The following is a 25,152-nucleotide window of genomic DNA, read 5'->3' as shown; positions in this document are numbered from 1 at the left end:
TAATGATTCAAAAACAGTACTGTACTCTGTTTGAAAAGTACCGGTTCCCCATTTTCTTTTCTTTTAAACAGGCATTAACATTGCTGGTTTTACCAGCAGAGGAGCACGTTCGGCAGCGCACAATCACCGAGTACTTACAAGCAGACACAGTGTGTAGACAGAAAAGGGAGAACGGACGCATTTTTGCCTAAAAACTAACAATAAAGGTGAAACGCCCTCAGGAAGAGGTGCTTTAAGACATGGCTAGATAGCTAGCAGCTAACGTCCATCCGCAGTCTGCAGTGTTTTAGCTACTTCTAAATCACTAATCCTCGTCTCCATGGCGACAAAGTAAGTTTCTTACAAGTATCATCCCTGCAGGACGAGGAATAGCTAAACATGCTTCAGGATACAATAGCTAACCGCTAACAGCAAGCTAGCACCCCTGAATGTAAACAAATGCCATGGGTGGACTGTAATGATATCGAGTACAATAGCGTATCTAGTCGATAATACTATGATAACATCGATAGTTTTTTCCGTCACAAAAGCTTTTTTCCTTTTCAAAATTCATATTATAATAAACTCAGGAAATATGTCCCTGGACTAGGCTTGTCCCCGATACCAATATTTTGGTACCGGTACCAAAATGTATTTCGATAGTTTTCGATACTTTTCTAAATAAAGGGGACCGCAAAAAAATTACATTATTGGCTTTATTTTAACAAAAAAAATGTACGATATATTAAACAGTAATATCTGGTTATTTTGTGTTTCAACATCTTCTAACTACATTTCTGTTAAAATGTAATAATCACTTATTCTTCTGTTGTTTGGATACTTTACATTAGTTTCGGATAGAGACGTCCGATAATATCGGACTGCCGATATATTAATGCTTTAAAATGTAATATCGGAAATTATCGGTATCGGTTTCAAAATAATCAGTATCAGTTTCAAAAAGTACAATTCATCACTTTTTAAAACGCCGCTGTACGGAGTGGTACACGGACGTGGGGAGAAGTCCAGAGTGCCAATAAACCTTAAAGGCACTGCCTTTGCGTGCCGGCCCAATCACATAATATCTACGGCTTTTCACACACACACAAGTGAATGCAATTCATACTTGGTCAATAGCCATACAGGTCACACTGAGGGTGGCCGTATAAACAACTTTAACACTGTTACAAATATGCGCCACACTGTGAACCCACACCAAACAAGAATGACAAACACATTTCGGGAGAACATCCGCACCGTAACACAACATAAACACAACAGAACAAATACCCAGAATCCCTTGCAGCACTAACTCTTCCGGGACACTACAATATACACCCACCGCTACACCCCCCCAACCCCGCCCACCTCAACCTCCTCATGCTTTCTCAGGGAGAGCATGTCCCAAATTCCAAGCCGCTGTTTTGAGGCATGTTAAAAAAAATAATGCACTTTGTGACTTCAATAATAAATATGGCAGTGCCATGTTGACATTTGTTTTCCATAACTTGAGTTGATTTATTTTGGAAAACCTTGTTACATTGTTTAATGCATCCAGCGGGGGAATCACAACCAAATTAGGCATAATGTGTTAATTCCATGTATCGGTTGATATCGGAATCGGTAATTAAGAGTTGGACAATATCGGAATATCGATACAGGGAACCGGTACTTTTCAAACAGAGTATAGTACCGTTTTTGATTCACTAGTACCGCGATACTATACGAGTACCGGTATACCGTACAACCCTACCCTGGACACATGAGGACTTTGAATACGACCAATGTATGATCCTGTAACTACTTGGTATCGGATCGATACCTAAATTTGTGGTATCATCCAAAACTAATGTAAAGTATTGTTGCGTTTGGACCAGTTGTTCCTCCCAGGGAATTCAACTTTCTGGTCGTCGCTCCCAAGCTCTTTACGACACTTAAAGCTGAGTAAAAGAACCACCAGAGACAGAATAGGTATTTTGTAATATATTTGCAAATCTTTGTAAATATAATGAGACCAGTCCAGCATAGAACATTCAATCGCGCAGCTAAGATAGTCTGATCTAAAATATGGAAACCTTCTATTCTATAAAGTCTCTCTCCCTCCCACCCTCGCTGTCTTGTCTTTCCAGCCCAAACACATGCCCATTGTCCTCCGCAGCTGGAGAGAAGAAGAGATAAGGAGAAGGATTATCTCTCCTCCTTACATTCCATATTCAAGGTTAGCACACAGTATTTGCAGACAACCAAAAGATCACAATTGGAAGAAAAACACTAGCTGTTTTGTAATATGATTATGAAAATAAAGAAGTAACACTTAAATACGGATATATGTAAATATCTGCCTCCGACAGTATCAAAGAAGAGAAGAATAAGTGATTATTACATTTTAACAGAAGTGTAGATAGAACATGTTAAAAGAGAAAGTAAGCAGATATTAACAGTAAATGAACAAGTACATTAATAATCAATTTTTACAGCTTGTTGACAAAATAATAGGTGTATAAATGACACAATATGTTACTGCATACGTCAGCAGACTAATTAGGAGTCTTTGTTTGTTTACTTACTACTAAAAGACAAGTTGTCTAGTATGTTCACTATTTTATTTAAGGACAAACTTGCAATAATAAACTTAATGTACCCTAAGATTTGTTGTTAAAATAAAGCCAATAATGTCATTTTTTTGTGGTCCCCTTTATTTAGAAAAGTACCGAAATACATTTTGGTATCGTGACAACTCTATAGTCCCTTTAGTCAAAAGGATAGCAGTTCCAGCGTGAATTATAGACTATCACCCTCTATAAGGTGTTTTCACAGCTGTGTGCCATGCAGCTGCAGGATATTAAACATGTAAATCATGTACAGCATGAATTAAATGAGCCACGCTAATGACACAAAACAATAGTATGTTATTATTAACCAAGCCTTACAGAATTAGATGTGTTGATGCTCATTAAAGGGGACCTATAATGCTAAATCAACTGTTCTGAAAGGGTTCATTTTGTGATTAAAAAAAAAAAAAATACACTTCTTTGTGGTCTACATCAGTGTTTTTCAACCTTTTTTGAGCCAAGGCACATTTTTTGCGTTGATAAAATCTGGCGGCACACCACCAGCAGAAATCATTAAAAAAACTAAACTCAGTTGACAGTAAAAAGTCGCAATTGTTGGATATGACTTTAAAGCATAACCAAGCATGCATCACTATAGCTCTTGTCTCAAAGTAGGTGTACTGTCACCACCTGTCACATCACCCCCTGACTTATTTGGAGTTTTTTGGTATTTTCCTGTGTGTAATGTCTTATGCTCCTATTTTGGTGGCTTTTTCTCTTTTTTCTGAATTTTCCTGTAGCAGTTTCATGTCTTCCTTTGAGCGATATTTTCCCGCATCTACTTTAAAGTTAAAGTACCAATGATTGTCACACACACACTAGGTGTGGCGAAATTATTCTCTGCATTTGACCCATCACCCTTGATCACCCCCTGGGAGGTGAGGGGAGCAGTGGGCAGCAGCGGTGGCCGCGCCCGGGAATCATTTTTGGTGATTTAACCCCCAATTCCAACCCTTGATGCTGAGTGACAAGCAGGGAGGAAATGGGTCCCATTTTTATAGTCTTTGGTATGACTCGGCCGGGGTGTGAACCCACAACCTACCGATCTCAGGGCGGACACTCTAACCACTTGGCCACTTTGTTTTAGCAATCAAGAATATTTCAGTTGTTTTTATCCTTCGTTGTGGAGACATTGTTGATTGTCATGTCATGTTCCGTTGTACATTGTGGACGCCGTCTTTGCTCCACAGTAAGTCTTTGCTGTCGTCCAGCATTCTGTTTTTGTTTACTTTGTAGCCAGTTCGGTTTTAGTTGGGTTCTGCATAGCCTTCCCTAAGCTTCAATGCCTTTTCTTAGGGGCACTCACCTTTTGTTTATTTTTGGTTTAAGCATTAGACTCCTTTTTACCTGCACCCTGCCTTCCGCTGTTTCCGACATCTACAAAGCAATTAGCTACCGGCTGCCACCTACTGATATGGAAGAGTATTACACGGTTACAGCACCGACACTCAACAACAACACATCATTTGCAGATTATATTTACTGGTTTGCAAAATATATTTTTAACCCAAAGAGGTGAAATTAGATCATCTCCCACGGCACACCAGACTGCGGCACAGTGGTTGAAAAGCACTGGTCTACATAACATGTCATGGTGGTCCTTACGTCAAAAATTTTGAATAGATGATGTTTTACAGACCATCTTTTGTGAGCCACCTTATTTACGTGCCTCCACTTCGACAGCGTCTTCTTCCCGTCAGCCATGGTGTAGTTGTAGAGCAGGGGTCACCAACCTTTTTGAAACCAAGAGCTACTTCTTGGGTACTGATTAATGCGAAGGGCTACCAGTTTGATACACACTTAAATAAATTGCCAGAAATAGCCAATTTGCTCAATTTACCTTTAACTCTGTTATTATTAATAATTAATGATATTTATCTTTGTGGAAACACTGATCATCTTAATGATTTCTCACAATAAATATATATAGAAACAGATAAATATCAATATGCAACACTTTATTTTTATATTTTCTCTAAGTGCACATTTTTCAAATTGAACAAAAAAAACACTTAATTGAACGGTTTAAAAGAGGAGAAAACACGAAAAAAATTAAAATTAAATTTTGAAACAATAGTTTATCTTCAATTTCGACTTTTTAAAATTCAAAATTCAACCGAAAAAAAGAATAGGAAAACTAGCTAATTCGAATCTTTTTGAAAAAATTTAAAAAATAATTTATGGAACATCATTAGTAATTTTTCCTGATTAAGATTAATTTTAGAATTTTGATGACATGTTTTAAATAGGTTAAAATCCAATCTGCAATTTGTTAGAATATATAACAAATTGGACCAAGCTATATTTCTAACAAAGACAAATCATTATTTTCTTCTAGATTTTCCAGAACAAAAATTTTAAAATAAATTCAATAGACTTTGGAATAAGACTTAAATTTGATTCTACAGATTTTCTAGATTTGCCAGAATAATTTTTGGGAATTTTAATCATAATAAGTTTGAAGAAATATTTCACAAATATTCTTCGTCGAAAAAACAGAAGCTAAAATGAAGAATTAAATTAAAATGTATTTATTATTCTTTACAATAAAAAAAATTAATTTACCTGAACATTGATTTAAATTGTCAGGAAAGAAGAGGAAGGAATTTAAAAGGTAAAAAGGTATGTGTTTAAAAATCCTAAAATCATTTTTAAGGTTGTATTTTTTCTCTAAAATTGTCTTTCTGAAAGTTATAAGAAGCAAAGTAAAAAAAAAAAATGAATTTATTTAATTAAGTGAAGACCAAGTCTTTAAAATATTTTCTTGGATTTTCAAATTCTATTTGAGTTTTGTCTCTCTTAGAATTAAAAATGTCGAGCAAAGCGAGACCAGCCTGCTAGTAAATAAAAAAAATAAAAAAAAATAGAGGCAGCTGACTGGTAAGTGCTGCTATTTGAGCTATTTTTAGAACAGGCCAGCGGGCGACTCATCTGGTCCTTACGGGCGACCTGGTGCCCGCGGGCACCGCGTTGGTGACCCTTGTTGTAGAGTCTACTCACAGATTCAAGTTGGAACGACACACTCTTTTGCATTACAAAAGGCAACAGTGGCGGATGCACGTGCATGTACGAGCCAGTCTGCCCCACAACAACAGGATAGGGAAAAGACTACAATGGCGGACCAGCACAAAGCACTTTGGGTAAATTCCTACCATCAATGGATAATTAATGGTGCGAAAAACGTCACGGGTGTTGCAAGTTTTAAACGGAGCATTTGGCGGAAGTAAGAAGGAAAGCAAGATTGTTTTATAAGTATCTCCGCAATGCCTCCAAGGATTGATATCATATTTATGCAGATTCCAAATACACGACAGCAGGTACCAATAGGTAAAAATAGTTGGGCTCCTTTAACTGATGGTACCTGTCTTTGCCTCAAAAATGTGAAACCAAACCATGTAGGCATGGTGGAGATTGTCCACCAGGCCGTGCCTTTACATTGGGTTTTGTGTTAGTTCCTGTCCTGTGCTTTTATTTTGGCGGTTCTTCTGGTTTTGTTGGTGTTTTCCCACGGCTGCTTCACTTCTGTCCAAGAGCATTTCCCCTCACCTGTTTTCTGTTGGCAATTAAGACTGTTTAAGTCGATCCTTTTTCTACCTCGGTAGTATGCTCCTACTTTGTGGACGCCGTCTGCTCCACATTTCAAAGTAAGTGTTCTTTAGCTGCGTTCCAGCATTTTGTTGTGTTTGTCATAGTCTGGCCGTTTAGAGCCTTTTGTTTTTGCTTCAAAATTAATAAATACCCCTTTTTGCTTCACGCTGCTACCTCCTTCATCCGTATCCCTAAAATCACGACAACCTCCTGCGTCATACATATATATATATATATATATATATATATATATATGTATATATGTATATGTCTTAATAAGGTTATCCAAAAAATAGTGCTCGATACCGTAGTAGAGCGCAATATATGTATGTGTTCAACCTATGCTTGAAAGAGAAACTGTTTATTATTTACCGTCCAGACCTGTCATCCCTCAACAAGCGCAGCGAAATTGTAACAGCATGCCGCCACAGACGGAAACACCTCCTAGGTAACACATGAGCCAATCACCACGCCCCTACGCCAGCCTGTACCCACCCACTCTGTGCCCTATATAAACCATGGTATGTGAATGCTCCCATTAAAATCTCCTGATGATTGAGGGAACCCCCCCTCATGAAACAGGCCTGTAGAGATGAAATAGTCTTGTGATTTTTTCCCCCCACACATACATATATATATATGTATATATATATATATATATGTGTGTTTCTTATTGCAAACGAAGCACAATTTTGTCCTTAAATAAAATAGTGAACATACTAGACAACTTGTCTTTTAGTAGTAAGTAAACAAACAAAGGCTCCTAATTGCTGACATATGCAGTAACATATTGTTAGCTGTAAAAATGTATTATTAATCTACTTGTTCATTTACTGTTAATATCTGCTTATTCTCTGTTTCAAAATGTTCTATCTACACTTCTGTTAAAATGTAATAATCACTTATTCTTCTGTTGTTTGATACTTTACATTAGTTTTGGATCATACCACAAAAATCCTGAGTTTATGAATTTAAAAATAAAAATATTTTGTGACAATAAAAAATATTGATGTAATCATAGTAGTATCGACTAGATACGCTATTGTACTTGGTATCATTACAGTGGATGTCAGGTGTAGATCCACCCATGGCATTTGTTTACATTGTGACGCCGGTGAACTATTGTATCCTCCTACGGTGTGTAGTGAAGCATGTTTAGCTATTCCTCGTCCTGCAGGGATGATACTTGTAAGAAACTTACTTTATTTGTCGCCATGGAGCCGAGGATTAGTGATTTAGAAGTAGCTAAAACACTGCAAACTGCGGATCGACGTTAGCCACTAACTAGTGTTGCGTTTGGACCAGTTGTTCCTCCCAGGGAATTCAAGTCGCTGTTTGCTCCCAAGCTCTTTATGACACTTAAAACTGAGTAGAAAAACCACCAGAGACAGAATAGGTATTTTGTAATATATTTGCAAAGCTTTGTAAATATACTGAGACCAGTCCAGCATAGAACATTCAATCGCGCCGCTAAGATGGTCTGCCCCCCTCCCATGAAAAACCCTCTCCCCTATCAAGTCTCTCTCCCTCCCACCCTCGCAGTCTTGTCCCTCCAGCCCAAACACATGCCCATTGTCCTCCGCACCTGGACATAAGGATAGATAAGAGAAAGGAGTATCTCTCTTTCTTACATTCCTCACTCAAGGTTAGCACACAGTATTTGCAGACAACCAAAAGACCACAATTGGAAGAAAAACACTAGCTGTTTTGTAATATGATTATGAAATAAAAAGAAGTAACACTTAAATACGGATATGTGTAAATATCTGCCTCCGACACTAGCTAGCCATGTCTTAAAGCACCTCTTCCTGAGGGCGTTTCAGTGTTATAACGTAACCTTTACCGTTAGTTTTTAAAGCCAGAATGCGTCCGTTCTCCCTTTTCTGTCTACACACTGTGTCTGCTTGTAAGTACTCTGTGTGTGTGTGTGCGCTGCCGAACATGCTCCTTTGCTCGTAAAACCAGCAATGTCACGACGTGACGACGACACGCCGTCATGGCGATTAAAAAAAATATGGCAAACCAGTACTTTTCAAACAGAGTACAGAACCGTTTTTGATTTATTAGTACCGAGATACTGTACTAGTATATCGTACAACCCTAGTCCCGGTTTATGAGCACGGATGGCTACCGAATTAGGAACTTTTACGGATACCAATTGTGTTTGTAGACCACGTTAAAAAAACAGGTACAGTTTTGGGGCTTCAGTATTTCAAATCATTGATGGATTAGAAGTCTTAGGTCCGTTTGGGCAAAAACTAGCCTAATATGACATTAGTGGATGAGCAGGGATGGCTACCGAATTCGTAACTTTTGCAGATACTGTGGAAGTCGCTTCCTAGCAGCTTCACTGTAGACACGGCACAAGAGCCAAGCGTGCAAGTTTAGCAACGGTTTTAATGTTTTTTAACAAGCTTTTTCAAATTGTCTTTCGGCATGTCGTGACGTTGCCGTCACTCCCAATCCTCTCTCTCTCTCCGCTCCCGGCTGCTTACTGTTAAAGACGACACATGATTAGATTAACAGGTACCACCTGTGAAATCTAATCACCTGCCAGCTGTGTCTCGCCGTCCCACACATGCCCCCGTCCCTAGCCGATGGTGCTCCACCCTCGACACCATTGCCAGAGGCGGTGACCTTTGCTCCTGCAGGGCGCTGACGCACTTCTCTCCACAGATACCGATTGTGTTTGTAGACCACGTTAAGAAAAACAGGTACAGTTTTGGGGCTTCAGTATTTCAAATCATTGATGGATTAGAAGTCTTAGAGCTGGGTTCGTTTGGGAAAAAACTAGCCTAATATGACATTAGTGGTCTTGGCTGGTCCACCACTTATTATGGGCCACTCAAGTCAGCGGTCCGGGGTCGCCGTGGCAATGACGGACATGCTTTGATTTTGAAGCTTTCAGTTACAAAAGTGAGTAACTCGAATTGTTTTCTTCTTGCGCCTCAGAATACTTGGATAGGCAGTCTGTCACCACGTCTGGCTTTAAAATGAAAAAAAAAAAGAGTTATGTATTATTAACGTGACGGGTCCTCTCCTACAAACCCCGTTTCCATATGAGGGAAATGGTGTTAGATGTAAATCTAAACAGAATACAATGATTTGTAAATCCTTTTCAACCCATAATCAATTGAATGCACTACAAAGACAACATATTTGATGTTCGAACTCATAAACTTTTTTTTTTTTCTGCAAATAATAATTAACTTAGAATTTCATGGCTGCAACACGTGCCAAAGTAGTTGGGAAAGGGCATGTTCACCACTGTGTTACATTACCTTTCCTTGTAACAACACTCAGTAAATGTTTGGGAATTGAGGAGACACATTTTTGAAGCTTCTCAGGTGGAATTCTTTCCCATTCTTGCTTGATGTACAGCTTAAGTTGTTCAACAGTCCGGTGGTCTCCGTTGTGGTATTTTAGGCTTCATAATGCGCCACACATTTTCAATGGGAGACAGGTCTGGACTACAGGCAGTCCAGTCTAGTACCCGCACTCTTTTACTATGAAGCCACATTGATGTAATACGTGGTTTGGCATTGTCTTGCTGAAATAAGCAGGGGCGTCCATGATAGCGTTGCTTGGATGGCAACATATGTTGCTCCAAAACCTGTATGTACCTTTCAGCATTAATGGCGCCTTCACAGATGTGTAAGTTACCCATGTCTTGGGCACTAATACACCCCCATACCGTCACAGATGCTGGCTTTTCAACTTTGCGCCTATAACAATCCGGATGGTTCTTTTCCTCTTTGGTCCGGAGGACACGACGTCCACAGTTTCCAAAAACAATTTGAAATGTGGACTCGTCAGACCACAGAACACTTTTCCACTTTGTATCAGTCCATCTTAGATGAGCTCAGGCCCAGCGAAGCCGACGGCGTTTCTGGGTGTTGTTGATAAACGGTTTTCGCCTTGCATAGGAGAGTTTTAACTTGCACTTACAGATGTAGCGACCAACTGTAGTTACTGAGAGTGGGTTTCTGTAGTGTTCCTGAGCCCATGTGGTGATATCCTTTACACACTGATGTCGCTTGCTGATGCAGTACAGCCTGAGGGATCGATGGTCACAGGCTTAGCTGCTTACGTGCAGTGATTTCTCCAGATTCTCTGAACCCTTTGATGATATTACGGACCGTAGATGGTGAAATCCCTAAATTCCTTGCAATAGCTGGTTGAGAAAGGTTTTTCTTAAACTGTTCAACAATTTGCTCACGCATTTGTTGACAAAGTGGTGAACCTCGCCCCATCCTTGTTTGTGAATGACTGAGCATTTCATGGAATCTACTTTTATACCCAATCATGGCACCCACCTGTTCCCAATTTGCCTGTTCACCTGTGGGATGTTCCAAATAAGTGTTTGATGAGCATTCCTCAACTTTATCAGTATTTATTGCCACCTTTCCCAACTTCTTTGTCACGTGTTGCTGGCACCAAATTCTAAAGTTAATGATTATTTGCAAAACAAAAATGTTGATCAGTTTGTCTTTGTAGCATATTCAACTGAATATGGGTTGAAAATGATTTGCAAATCATTGTATTCCGTTTATATTTGCATCTAACACAATTTCCCAACTCATATGGAAACGGGGATTGTATTTCCTGCCGTGGAATTCCCAAACAATATTAGTCCGCCGTAGCAAAGCGACAAATGTGAGCAGCACAATGGTTTCTTCAGGGATTAGTTACACAGAATCCAAATTGGCAGAAGCCAGAGGGGACGAAATCACATTACGTGGCGGCTTCCTGCTGAGAGGATCAATGAGAGCGCAGGGATTAATAACGTTTAAGGAAGGGTGGGATGTGTGTGGTATAGGATGGCGCGGCCGTAAAGACGAGTGGGCGGATAAGACACATCATGTTTCACTGCGTCTAATGAAAAGTTACTTTTATGCCAGACGATAAAGCGCTCCGATCCATGTGCAAGGCAAGACAAACGCAGGCCACCGAATGCACTAAAGGGTTAAATTAGGAAGGCGGTGGGAGTGTGTAGGAGGTCAGCGCTGATTGCCAACATCAAGCAGGGCTGCGGGCGATAAATCACCAACGTGTTTGTTGTGCACACTTGTAGGAGGAAAGAGTAGAATAACTTCCAGAACCACTGTTCCTACTCATGACTCTCCTAGAATGTCCAACAATAACAATTGAGGGTCTTCATGGCATAAAGCAGAGGTGATGGGCCCCGGCTCGTTCCACGATATGGGCTTATACGCCAAAAAATAGGTTAATTATAATCCGCAAATGTGCCGTTGTTGAGTGTCGGTGCTGTCTAGAGATTGGCAGAGTAACCGTGTAATACTCTTCTATATCAGTAGGTGGCAGCAGGTAGCTAATTGCTTTGTAGATGTCGGGAACATGGTTTGTCTTGATCACAATATGCCGACGACAGCGGGAGGCAGTGTGCAGGTAAAATGGTATCTAATGCTTAAAGGGGAATATTATCACAATTTCAGAAGGGTTAAAACCATTAAAAATCAGTTCCCAGTGGCTTATTATATTTTTCGAAGTTTTTTTCAAAATTTTACCCATCACGCAATATCCCTAAATAAAAGCTTCAAAGTGCCTGATTTTCGGGGGCGGTACCTCTGGATTGGCAGACCGGGGTGGTGGTTCCTCTCTTTAAGAAGGGGAACCGGAGGGTGTGCTCTAACTATCGTGGGATCACACTCCTCAGCCTTCCCGGTAAGGTCTATTCAGGTGTACTGGAGAGGAGGCTACGCCGGATAGTCGAACCTCGGATTCAGGAGGAACAGTGTGGTTTTCGTCCTGGTCGTGGAACTGTGGACCAGCTCTATACTCTCGGCAGGGTCCTTGAGGGTGCATGGGAGTTTGCCCAACCAGTCTACATGTGTTTTGTGGACTTGGAGAAGGCATTCGACCGTGTCCCTCGGGAAGTCCTGTGGGGAGTGCTCAGAGAGTATGGGGTATCGGACTGTCTGATTGTGGCGGTCCGCTCCCTGTACGATCAGTGTCAGAGCTTGGTCCGCATTGCCGGCAGTAAGTCGGACACGTTTCCAGTGAGGGTTGGACTCCGCCAAGGCTGCCTTTTGTCACCGATTCTGTTCATAACTTTTATGGACAGAATTTCTAGGCGCAGTCAAGGCGTTGAGGGGATCCGGTTTGGTGGCTGCAGGATTAGGTCTCTGCTTTTTGCAGATGATGTGGTCCTGATGGCTTCATCTGGCCAGGATCTTCAGCTCTCACTGGATCGGTTCGCAGCAGAGTGTGAAGCGACTGGGATGAGAATCAGCACCTCCAAGTCCGAGTCCATGGTTCTCGCCCGGAAAAGGGTGGAGTGCCATCTCCGAGTTGGGGAGGAGATCTTGCCCCAAGTGGAGGAGTTCAAGTACCTCGGAGTCCTGTACACGAGTGAGGGAAGAGTGGATCGTGAGATCGACAGGCGGATCGGTGCGGCGTCTTCAGTAATGCGGACGCTGTATCGATCCGTTGTGGTGAAGAAGGAGCTGAGCCGGAAGGCAAAGCTCTCAATTTACCGGTCGATCTACGTTCCCATCCTCACCTATGGTCATGAGCTTTGGGTTATGACCGAAAGGACAAGATCACGGGTACAAGCGGCCGAAATGAGTTTCCTACGCCGGGTGGCGGGGCTCTCCCTTAGAGATAGGGTGAGAAGCTCTGCCATCCGGGGGGAGCTCAAAGTAAAGCCGCTGCTCCTCCACATGGAGAGGAGCCAGATGAGGTGGTTCGGGCATCTGGTCAGGATGCCACCCGAACGCCTCCCTAGGGAGGTGTTTAGGGCACGTCCGACCGGTAGGAGGCCGCGGGGAAGACCCAGGACACGTTGGGAAGACTATGTCTCCCGGCTGGCCTGGGAACGCCTCGGGGTCCCACAGGAAAAGCTGGACGAAGTGGCTGGGGAGAGGGAAGTCTGGGCTTCCCTGCTTAGGCTGCTGCCCCCGCGACCCGACCTCGGATAAGCAGAAGAAGATGGATAGTGCCTGATTTTAACCACCCGTCCATTTTCCTGTGACGTCACATAGTGAAGCCAACACAAACAAACATGGCGGAAAGAACAGCAAGCTATAGCGACATTAGCTCGGATTCAGACTCGGATTTCAGCGGCTTAAGCGATTCAACAGATTACGCATGTATTGAAACGGATGGTTGTAGTGTGGAGGCAGGTAGCGAAAACGAAATTGAAGAAGAAACTGAAGCTATTGAGCCATATCGGTTTGAACCGTATGTGTCATGACTTGGACCATGGCTTGGTTTGTTCTCCCGAGGTGCAAGTGAATTGGACCAGATGTGGCGTGAAGGTAAATACATGATTTATTTAAACACTATAACTACAAAAAAAAAGGATCAAACAAAAGGCGCGCACAGGGGCAGAGGTACAAAACTAGACTATAAACACAGAACTTGCACATTAGCAGAAACTATGAACAATTAAACAAAACTTGCAAACTATGGCATGAATAAAGAAAACTTACTTGGATGACAAAACGGCATGAAAAAGCGCAGCAAAAAGGGTCATAAGTGTGTGGAGAGTATAAATGCGGGGATGTCACCAGAAAGACAAACTAAAAAACAATGAACTTAAATACGACAGACATGATTAACGAAAACAGGTGCGTGACTCAAAACGTGAAACAGGTGCGTGACGTGACAGGTGAAAACTAATGGGTTGCTATGGTGACAAACAAGAGTGCACAATGAGTCCAAACGTGGAACAGGTGAAACTAATGGGTAATCATGGAAACAAGACAAGGGAGTGAAAAGCCAGAAACTAAAGAGTCCAATAACTAAACAAAACATGACTAAAACAAAACATGATTACACAGACATGACAGTATGCAAGCGAAACCGACGAAAACGACACAACAGCCAGCGACACGGGAGAAAGCGAGGACGAATTCCACGATCGCCTTCTAACCAACGATTGGTATGTGTTTGTTTGGCATTAAAGGAAACTAACAACTATGAACTAGGTTTACAGCATATGAAATACATTTGGCAACAACATGCACTTTGAGAGTGCAGACAGCCCAGTTTTCATCAATTAATATATTCTGTAGACATACCCTCATGTCAGCAGGCCAGGGAAGCTAGGGTCGATATTCTTCTCTTGATCATCTTGGGACGGTGTGAGCCAAGACATCCAGGGGGGTTCAGCTCGCTCGTCTGCGGGAACAAACTGCCGCCATTGCTTGCCGTGCTACCGAGGTCCTTTGTCCCTGAATTGCTCACACACTCCGGCAGATTCAATGGGGGTCTGGCGGCAGATTTCTTTGACTTTATCGTTGGAAATGCATCTGCTTTGAGTGTCGCAGGATATCCACACATTCTTGCCATCTCTGTCGTAGCATAGCTTTCGTCGGTAAAGTGTGCGGAACAAACGTCCAATTTCTTGCCACTTTCGCATCTTTGGGCCACTGGTGCAACTTGAATCCGTCCCTGTTCGTGTTGTTACACCCTCCGACAACACACCGACGAGGCATGATGTCTCCAAGGTACGGAAAACAGTCGAAAAAACGGAAAATAACAGAGCTGATTTGACTCGGTGTTTGAGAAAATGGCGGATTGCTTCCCGATGTGACGTCATCGCTCCGAGAGCGAATAATAGAAAGGCATTTAATTCGCCAAAATTCACCCGTTTAGAGTTCGGAAATCGGTTAAAAAAAATATATGGTCTTTTTTTCTGCAACATCAAGGTATATATTGACGCTTACATATGTCTGGTGATAATGTTCCCCTTTAAGCCAAAAATAAACAAAAGGCAAGTGTGTTAAGAAAAGGCATTGAAGCTTAGGGAAGGCTATGCAAAACGAAGCTAAAACTGAACTGGCTGCAAAGTAAACGAAAACAGAATGCTGGACGACAGCAAAGACTTACAGCGTGTAGAGCAGCAGACGGCGTCCATAAAGGGCATCCGTACACGACATGACAATCAACAACAAAATAGGAGCGCAAGACAAGAACTAAAACACTACACACAGGAAAACAGCAAAAAAACACTCCAAATAAGTCAGGGGGTGATGTGACAGGTGGTGACAGTACACCTACTTTGAGACAAGAGCTACAGTGATGCATGCTTGGTTAAAGAACAACTTTTTACTGTCAATATCGGCTGCTGAGTTTCATTTTTTAATGTTTCCTGCTGGTGGTGTGCCTCGGGATTTTTTCAATGAAAAAAAAAAGTGTCTTGGCTCAGAAAAGGTTGAAAAACACTGGACTAGCAGGTGACTTTTCAAATGATGCCACAAATTAGCAGTAATGCTACTTTTTGTAGCAACGCTTTTGCCGCATACTTGTTCAACATCTTCCCGCTTGAAGCCAAACCACCGCCAGACGATGGACCCCCCGCTGTTTTTCTTGGGAATTAATTCTTCCTTCATTTGTTACCAGATTGGCACCTTCTCTCTCTCTCGTATTACCACTCGCACCACAGCTAATGTTGCCCATGTCTCTACCTCTCTGCTCCGTGAGGGCGTATGACGTTGCACGCGCGACAGTATGTGACGTATGTAAGAAGGTGCGCTTGTTTTATGTCTCTGTGAGAAGGAAGAGCCTGTAGTGTAATGCCCGGAGCTAAAAGCAACTGCGTGAGAACGTATACTCCAATATCACAATTTAGTAATTTTCTACAAACCCTGTTTCCATATGAGTTGGGAAATTGTGTTAGATGTAAATATAAACGAAATACAATGATTTGCAAATCCTTTTCAACCCATATTCAGTTGAATATGCTACAAAGACAACATATTTGATGTTCAAACTCATAAACTTTATTTTTTATTTTTTGCAAATAATCATTAACTTAGAATCTCATGGGTGCAACACGTGCCAAAGTAGTTGGGAAAGGGCATGTTCACCACTGTGTTACATGGCCTTTCCTTTTAACAACACTCAGTAAATGTTTGGGAATTGAGGAGACACATTTTTGAAGCTTCTCAGGTGGAATTCTTTCCCATTCTTGCTTGATGTACAGCTTAAGTTGTTCAACAGTCCGGGGGTCTCCGTTGTGCTATTTTAGACTTCATAATGCGCCACACATTTTCAATGGGAGACAGGTCTGGACTACAGGCAGGCCAGTCTAGTACCCGCACTCTTTTACTATGAAGCCACGTTGGCTTGGCATTGTCTTGCTGAAATAAGCAGGGGCGTCCATGGTAACGTTGCTTGGATGGCAACATATGTTGCTCCAAAACCTGTATGTACCTTTCAGCATTAATGGTGCCTTCACAGATGTGTAAGTTACCCAGTCTTGGGCACTAATACACCCCCATACCATCACAGATGCTGGCTTTTCAACTTTGCGCCTATAACAATCCGGATGGTTCTTTTCCTCTTTGGTCCGGAGGACACGACGTCCACAGTTTCCAAAAACAATTTGAAATGTGGACTCGTCAGACCACAGAACACTTTTCCACTTTGTATCAGTCCATCTTAGATGAGCTCAGGCCCAGCGAAGCCGACGGTGTTTCTGGGTGTTGTTGATAAACGGTTTTCACCTTGCATAGGAAAGTTTTAACTTGCACTTACAGATGTAGCGACCAACTGTAGTTACTGACAGTGGGTTTCTGAAGTGTTCCTGAGCCCATGTGGTGATATCCTTTACACACTGATGTCGCTTGTTGATGCAGTACCACCTGAGAGATCGAAGGTCACGGGCTTAGCTGCTTACGTGCAGTGATTTCTGCAGATTATCTGAACCCTTTGATGATATTACGGACCGTAGATGGTGAAATCCCTAAATTCCTTGCAATAGCTGGTTGAGAAAGGTTTTTCTTAAACTGTTCAACAATTTGCTCACGCATTTGTTGACAAAGTGGTGACCCTCGCCCCATCCTTGTTTGTGAATGACTGAGCATTTCATGGAATCTACTTTTATACCCAATCATGGCACCCACCTGTTCCCAATTTGCCTGTTCACCTGTGGGATGTTCCAAATAAGTGTTTGATGAGCATTCCTCAACTTTATCAGTATTTATTGCCACCTTTCCCAACTTCTTTGTCACGTGTTGCTGGCATCAAATTCTAAAGTTAATGATTATTTGCAAAAAAAAAAAATGTTTATCAGTTTGAACATCAAATATGTTGTCTTTGTAGCATATTCAATTGAATATGGGTTGAAAAGGATTTGCAAATCATTGTATTCAGTTTATATTCACATCCAACACAATTTCCCAACTCATATGGAAACGGGGTTTGTATATCGCACAGAGACATATATCGAGTATATTCGATATATCGCCCAGCCCTAGGTCCACGGCACATTTTCAAAATGGTCTTACAACAAAAATGTGTAATAAAAGAGCAAACGGGTGTTATGTAACGAGAAAATGTTGCAATATTGAAACTAATAACACAAAACTGCAATGCAGTCGGTTTGTTTTTATTTAAAACTTAGACTTAAACTTAGACATCCTTTCATTGTCATTCAAATTTGAACTTTACAGTACAGATAAGAACCAAATGTCATTAATTTCCTTAACCTCTTAAGGCCCAAGCTGTTTGTTTACATGCTTTTTTTTTATTTCTCTTTGCTATTTGGGCTTATTGGACCCTAATTAGAATACAAACTAAGAATCATCTTTTGATATGATGTGCTTAGTCCATAAGTACACAAATGTGTACTTCATGTTTAGTGACATGCTAAATCTTATTTTTACACTTTTTCCCCCCAAATTACATAGTATGTTATACTCTTCTGACACCACCAGATGGCAGTATAAGTGTCCACATAAGTGGCCATAAGACCCCAATTCAGTAGTGTACACAATTTTGGAAATAAGGTGCTGTCCACGCATGTGGCCACTAAGCCTTTTTTTAATATAAACATCCCAATGACACTGCACACTTGTATTCTTGGTGATCTGCATCAATTTAGTAGCGTGTCATCAAAGAGTAAAAAATGCATTTCTTTCAATATGCATCATAATAAAAAGGGTAATATTAAAAAAAATGGATAGATGTTGATAGTCCAGCTCATACTGACTGGTGCACACAAGCTATGGAGATGATATCAGGAGAAAAAAATACATTTAGTTGCGATAATAATGAGTCATATATTGGAATATGGGATCCATTATTTAAATTTGTTTTATCTATTAAATGAACCTAAAATATGACTTATTTTCTCTTTGTGGAAAATATTGGACACAATATGTTTTCAAGCTTATGAGATGTGTTGCAAGTGTAAGCCTCTGTGACACTATTGTTCTTTTTTTTAAATGTTTTTATTTTTTATAAATGTCTAATGATAATGTCAATGAGGGATTTCTAATCACTGCTATGTTGGAATTGTTATTAATATTAATACTGTTGATAATATTTGTGGAGTTAAAAAAACAGAAGTGTCAGTCAAGTGTCAATCCATGGTGGGAAACTGCATGTTCAGAACCATTGAGAACTACAATTCCCAGAATGCCAAGGGGGAAATGGCTGCCAAATGACTGATTGAAGGCACCTGAAAGGGACTGGAGGTTCAGTCAGACTCATTCAGCAAACAAGCTGCATGCAAGGAAGAACAGCGAGATCTACTCTACAAGTTTCTCCAAACACACCAATGGTCGGTGAATGTGCTTCTTCATTTGATGACCATCGAAATGCTGACTTTGATATGCTTGACTTGTACCTGCAAGCTTCTTAATTTGTTTACTCCACTATCTTAAAGGCCTACTGAAATGCGATTTTCTTATTTAAACGGGGATAGCAGGTCCATTCTATGTGTCATACTTGATCATTTCGCGATATTGCCATATTTTTGCTGAAAGGATTTAGTAGAGAACATCGATGATAAAGTTCGCAACTTTTGGTCGCTGATAAAAAAGCCTTGCCTGTACCGGAGGTAGCAGACGAGTAGCGTGACGTCACAGGTTGTGGAGCTCCTCACATCTGCACATTGTTTACAATCATGGCCACCAGCAGCGAGAACGATTCGGACCGAGAAAGCGACGATTTCCCCATTAATTTGAGCGAGGATGAAAGATTCGTGGATGAGGAAAGTGAGAGTGAAGGACTAGAGGGCAGTGGGAGCGATTCAGATAGGGAAGATGCTGTGAGAGGCGGGTGGGACCTGATATTCAGCTGGGAATGACTAAAACAGTAAATAAACACAAGACATATATATACTCTATTAGCCACAACACAACCAGGCTTATATTTAATATGCCACAAATTAATCCCGCATAACAAACACCTCCCGTCCATATAACCCGCCAATACAACTCAAACACCTGCACAACACACTCAATCCCACAGCCCAAAGTACCGTTCACCTCCCCAAAGTTCATACAGCACATATATTTCCCCAAAGTTACGTACGTGACATGCACATAGCGGCACGCACGTACGGGCAAGCGATCAAATGTTTGGAAGCGTACTCACGGTACCGTGTCTGCGCATCCAACTCAAAGTCCTCCTGGTAAGAGTCTCTGTTGTCCCAGTTCTCCACAGGCCAATGGTAAAGCTTGACTGTCATCTTTCGGGAATGTAAACAATGAAACACCGGCTGTGTTTGTGTTGCTGCAGCCGCCCGCAATACACCGCTTCCCACCTACAGCTTTCTTCTTTGCTGTCTCCATTGTTCATTGAACAAATTGCAAAAGATTCACCAACACAGATGTCTAGAATTCTGTGGAATTTTGCGATGAAAACAGACGACTTAATAGCTGGCCACCATGCTGTCCCAAAATGTCCTCTACAATCCGCGACGTCACGCGCCGACGTCATCATACCGAGATGTTTTCAGCAGGATATTTCGCGCAAAATTTAAAATTGCACTTTAGTAAACTAACCCGGCCGTATTGGCATGTGTTGCAATGTTAAGATTTCATCATTGATATATAAACTATCAGACTGCGTGGTCGGTAGTAGTGGCTTTCAGTAGGCCTTTAGTTTGTTTGTTTGAACTGCTGGGTTCAAGTTGAACGACTGCATTACTGCATTTCACTTTGAGCTTTGATTGCATGCTGAGTTTGACCAGTTAAAAAAAAAAGGTTAAGTTAAAGTACCAATGATTGTCACACACACACACACTAGGTGTGGTGAAAATTGTCCTCTGCATTTGACCCATCCCCTTGATCACCCCCTGGGAGGTGAGGGGAGCAGTGAGCAGCAGGGGTGGCCGCGCCTGAGAATCATTTTTGGTGATTTAACCCCCAATTCCAACCCTTGATGCTGAGTGCCAAGCAGGGAGGTAATGGCTCCCATTTTTATAGTCTTTGGTATGACTCGGCCGGGGTTTGAACTCACAACTAGGGATGTCCGATAATGGCTTTTTGCCGATATCCCGATATTGTCCAACTCTTTAATTACCGATACCGATATCAACCGATATATGCAGTCGTGGAATTAACACATTATTATGCCTAATTTGGACAACCAGGTATGGTGAAGATAAGGTCCTTTTTAAAAAAATTCATAAAATAAGATAAATAAATTAAAAACATTTTCTTGAATAAAAAAGAAAGTAAAACGATATAAAAACAGTTACATAGAAACTAGTAATTAATGAAAATGAGTAAAATTAAGTGTTAAAGGTTAGTACTATTAGTGGACCAGCAGCACGCACAATCATGTGTGCTTACGGACTGTATCCCTTGCAGACTGTATTGATATATATTGATATATAATGTAGGAACCACAATATTAATAACAGAAAGAAACAACCCTTTTGTGTGAATGGGGGAGGAAGGTTTTTTGGGTTGGGGCACTAATTGTAAGTGTATCTTGTGTTTTTTATGTTGATTTAATTAAAAAATCATTTCCAATATTACATTTTAACGCATTTATCGGCCGATAATATTGGATATCTCTACTCACAACCTACCGATCTCAGGGCGACTAACCACGAGGCCACTGAGTAGTAGAAACAAGTTTAAAGGGGAACATTATCACCAGACCTATGTAAGCGTCAATATATACCTTGATGTTGCAGAAAAAAGACCATATATTTTTTTAACCGATTTCCAAACTCTAAATGGGTGAATTTTGGCAAATTAAACGCCTTTCTATTATTCGCTCATCGGGAAGCAATCCACCATTTTCTCAAACACATTACAAACACCGAGTCAAATCAGCTCTGTTTCTTTCCGTTTTTTCGACTGTTTTCCGTACCTTGGAGACATCATGCCTCGTCGGTGTGTTGTCGGAGGGTGTAACAACACGAACACGGACGGATTCAAGTTGCACCAGTGGCCCAAAGATGCGAAAGTGGCAAGAAATTGGACCTTTGTTCCGCACACTTTACCGACGAAAGCTATGCTACGACAGAGATGGCAAGAATGTGTGGATATCTTGCGACACTCAAAGCAGATGCATTTCCAACTGGACTGGACGTATCAGCTTTCAGGAAAAGAGCGCGGATGAGGGTATGTCTACAGAATATATTAATTGATGAAAACTGGGCTGTCTGCACTCTCAAAGTGCATGTTGTTGCCAAATGTATTTCATATGCTGTAAACCTAGTTCATAGTTGTTAGTTTCCTTTAATGCCAAACAAACACATACCAATCGTTGGTTAGAAGGCGATCGCCGAATTCGTCCTCGCTTTCTCCCGTGTCGCTGGCTGTCGTGTCGTTTGTCGGTTTCGCTTGCATACGGTTCAAACCGATATGGCTCAATAGCTTCAATTTCGTTTTCGCTACCTGCCTCCACACTACAACCATCCGTTTCAATAAATGATAAATGATAAATGGGTTGTACCTGTATAGCGCTTTTCTACCTTCAAGGTACTCAAAGCGCTTTGACACTACTTCCACATTTACCCATTCACACACACATTCACACACTGATGGAGGGAGCTGCCATGCAAGGCGCTAACCAGCACCCATCAGGAGCAAGGGTGAAGTGTCTTGCTCAGGACACAACGGACATGACGAGGTTGGTACTAGGTGGGGATTGAACCAGGGACCCTCGGGTCGCGCACGGCCACTCTTCCACTGCGCCACGCCGTCCCAATACATGCGTAATCTGTTGAATCACTTAAGCCGCTGAAATCCGAGTCTGAATCCGAGCTAATGTCGCTATTGCTTGCTGTTCTTTTCGCCATGTTTGTTTGTGTTGGCTTCACTATGTGACGTCACAGGAAAATGGACGGGTGTTTATAACGATGGTTAAAATCAGGCACTTTGAAGCTTTTTTTAGGGATATTGCGTGATGGGTAAAATTTTGAAAAATAAAATAAGCCACTGGGAACTGATTTTTAATGGTTTTAACCCTTCTGAAATTGTGATAATGTTCCCCTTTAAAGCTTAAGTTAAAATAGCAAATGGTTAAAGTTAATAGGTTTAAAGTCAAAGCTTATGGTTTAAAGTTAAAAGTACAAAAGATGAATGCAAAGTTAAAGCATAAGTTCATGTTTAACTCTTGCTAAAAGTTAAAATATCATATAGAAAGTTTGAAACATTATTGAGAGGTTTAAAAGCTTTTGTAAAACATTGTTTGAAAATACCTGTGTAATCACATTAACATCTGTTTCTGTGGCTTGAAGGTTTACAACCTGACGATTAATTGAAGATCAACTAAATGAAACTAACAATGCTTCAAGTTGGAAAATAAAAAGTTGATCAATTGGAAATCATGAGTAGAGGAGTGGAGCTTAAAAATATAAATTTTTGTTTGACTGCTTTTGGATTGTTTTGTGTCATGTTTGTTTCTCCTCTCAATTGCTCTATTTATTGCTATTCTGAATGTTGCTGGGTCGGGTTTGGTTTTGGAATTGGAATTGCATTATTATGGTATTGTTGTGTATTGTTTTGTTGGGTACATGGTATAATGATAAGTGTGACCAGTAGATGGCATTCACACATAAGAGATAAGTGTAGACAGCACTATGATGGCATTCACACATAAGAGATACGAGTAGACTGCAATATGACTCAAGTAAACAACACCAACTGTCATGATCCGTGGTCCGGATCTTGTTTTGTTATAATGGACTATAAGGCGCATATGTGTTGTTGCGTTTGGACCAGTTGTCTCCCAGGGAATTCAAGTTTCTGGTCGCTCCCAAGCTCTTTACGACACTTAAAGCTGAGTAGAAGAACCACCAGAGACAGAATAGATATTTTGTAATATATTTGCAAAGCTTTGTAAATATAATGAGACCAGTCCAGCATAGAACATTCAATCGCGCAGCTAAGATGGTCTGATCTAAAATATGGAAACCTTCTATTTTATAAAGTCTCTCTCCCTCCCACCCTCGCTGTCTTGTCTTTCCAGCCCAAACACATGCCCATTGTCCTCCGCAGCTGGACACAAGAAAAGATAAGGAGAAGGATTATCTCTCCTCCTTACATTCCATAGTCAAGGTTAGCACACAGTATTTGCAGACAACCAAAAGACCACAATTGGAAGAAAAACACTAGCTGTTTTGTAATATGATTATGAAAATAAAGAAGTAACACTTAAATACGGATATATGTAAATATCTTGTTATTTATCGCATTAAATTAGTTATTTACACACAAATATTTTTGTAAATGTTTATTTATATACTTCAATAGTTTCCAAATGGTTTCTGTAACAAGGCAGTAAAACGGATGAACAAACAAAACAGAAGTCATCATCACGGACCCACGCGCTCCCAAATCCGCTAAACAGACTCAATAACTCCACGGTGACGTTTTGGTGAATTTACTGAGGAATTTCTGAAACTGAAACAATACAAAAAGAATGTAAGTTGATAATACTGACACAGACACTCGTAAACGTGTTAGCATATTAGCTAAGGCTAACAACGCCAGCGTCATTATATTACGATAGCACGTACAAAAATGCATAAACACTCCGACAGACATCACACATGGGACGGTTTAGTAAGTATGAATTGTTTTAGTTATATTGTAAAACTTCAACGTTGCTTGGAGCGGTGAATGACGAATCCGTACGAGCAGAAACACAAATTCCGGTGATGGTGGAGAAATAAAAATAGAAAAAAAACACCTCAGCCTCTTGCGGTTATTTATTTATTTATTTAAATGACGTTTGGATGTCGATTAATCATGCAGCCCTAATTTGCACAAGAAAACCTATTTATTTATTTATTTAAATGACGTTTATTCATTTATTTAAATGACGTTTATTTATATATTTATTATTTATATATATTTATTTAAATGACGTTTATTTATTTATTTAAATGACGTTTTAAATGACGTTTATTTAAATGACGTTTATTTATTTATTTAAATGACGTTTATTTATTTATTTAAATGACGTTTAAATGACGTTTTATTTATTATTTATTTATTATTATTATTATTTATTATTATTTTTTATTTATAATTATTATTTATTTATTTAAATGACATTTATTTAAATTACGTTTATTTAAATTACGTTTATTTAAATGACGTTTTAAATGACGTTTAAATGACGTTTTATTTATTTATTTAAATGACGTTTGGATGTCGATTAATCATGCAGCCCTAATTTGCACAAGAAAACCTGGAAACACTTTGCTGGACATGGATTATTTGCTCTGATGAAACCAAGACAAACTGAATTGGTTCAGACAGTTTTAGCGTGTGTGGTAACGACCAGGTGCAAAGACAAGCACAATGTCAACATACACTTTTTTTTTTTTAAATAGATCCGTTAAGAGTAGAAACGGCATTAGTCGATTTCTTCATTAAAGTAACAAGCACAATATTAATTGCATCTCCCTCCCACAGATACAGTGCACCAGTTGGGTGCACAGAAATAGGCAGGATGTGAAACTCCCTTCCTAATTGGAATGCATAATTAAAAGTATTTTGTCAGTCGGAAGAGCTGTGGGGAGGCCACGGTTAATTAACTGTTGGTGATGTAAATATTGAAAAATAATAACACTGTCAGACTCGTGTATTGTTTGAATGTCTTTTTGTGACACATTTTATGGGCCTGTCACTAATTGAATATTACATGTTTTTGTATTTTTCTCTAGAGCTTTAATTGCCACTGCTTACCTTGTATTTCATCTGACAAGATTTATTTCCAGACCTTACTTGGCTATGGAAATATG

General features: G+C 40.4%; 1 protein-coding gene across 2 annotated transcripts in view; it reads left to right on the top strand.

The window, feature by feature from the left end:
- Positions 1-25,152, top strand: part of pif1 (PIF1 5'-to-3' DNA helicase homolog (S. cerevisiae)) — a 148,520-nt gene that overhangs the window by 31,058 nt on the left and 92,310 nt on the right. The window contains exon 1 of one of the 2 annotated variants that reach the window (XM_072912873.1): positions 18,586-18,714. The exons of the other annotated variant lie outside the window; for it this stretch is intronic. Within the exon in view, the coding sequence (XP_072768974.1) occupies positions 18,661-18,714 (54 nt within the window). The 5' untranslated portion in view covers positions 18,586-18,660. Of the gene's footprint in view, positions 1-18,585; positions 18,715-25,152 lie in introns of those variants that run through there. 2 annotated transcript variants of the gene reach the window in all.

Source organism: Nerophis lumbriciformis, linkage group LG03 (genome assembly GCF_033978685.3).
Source record: "Nerophis lumbriciformis linkage group LG03, RoL_Nlum_v2.1, whole genome shotgun sequence".
NCBI classification, from domain to species: domain Eukaryota; kingdom Metazoa; phylum Chordata; class Actinopteri; order Syngnathiformes; family Syngnathidae; genus Nerophis; species Nerophis lumbriciformis.
The sequence above is the reverse complement of the archived record's forward strand: the minus strand, read 5'-3'. Positions and strand labels throughout refer to the sequence as shown.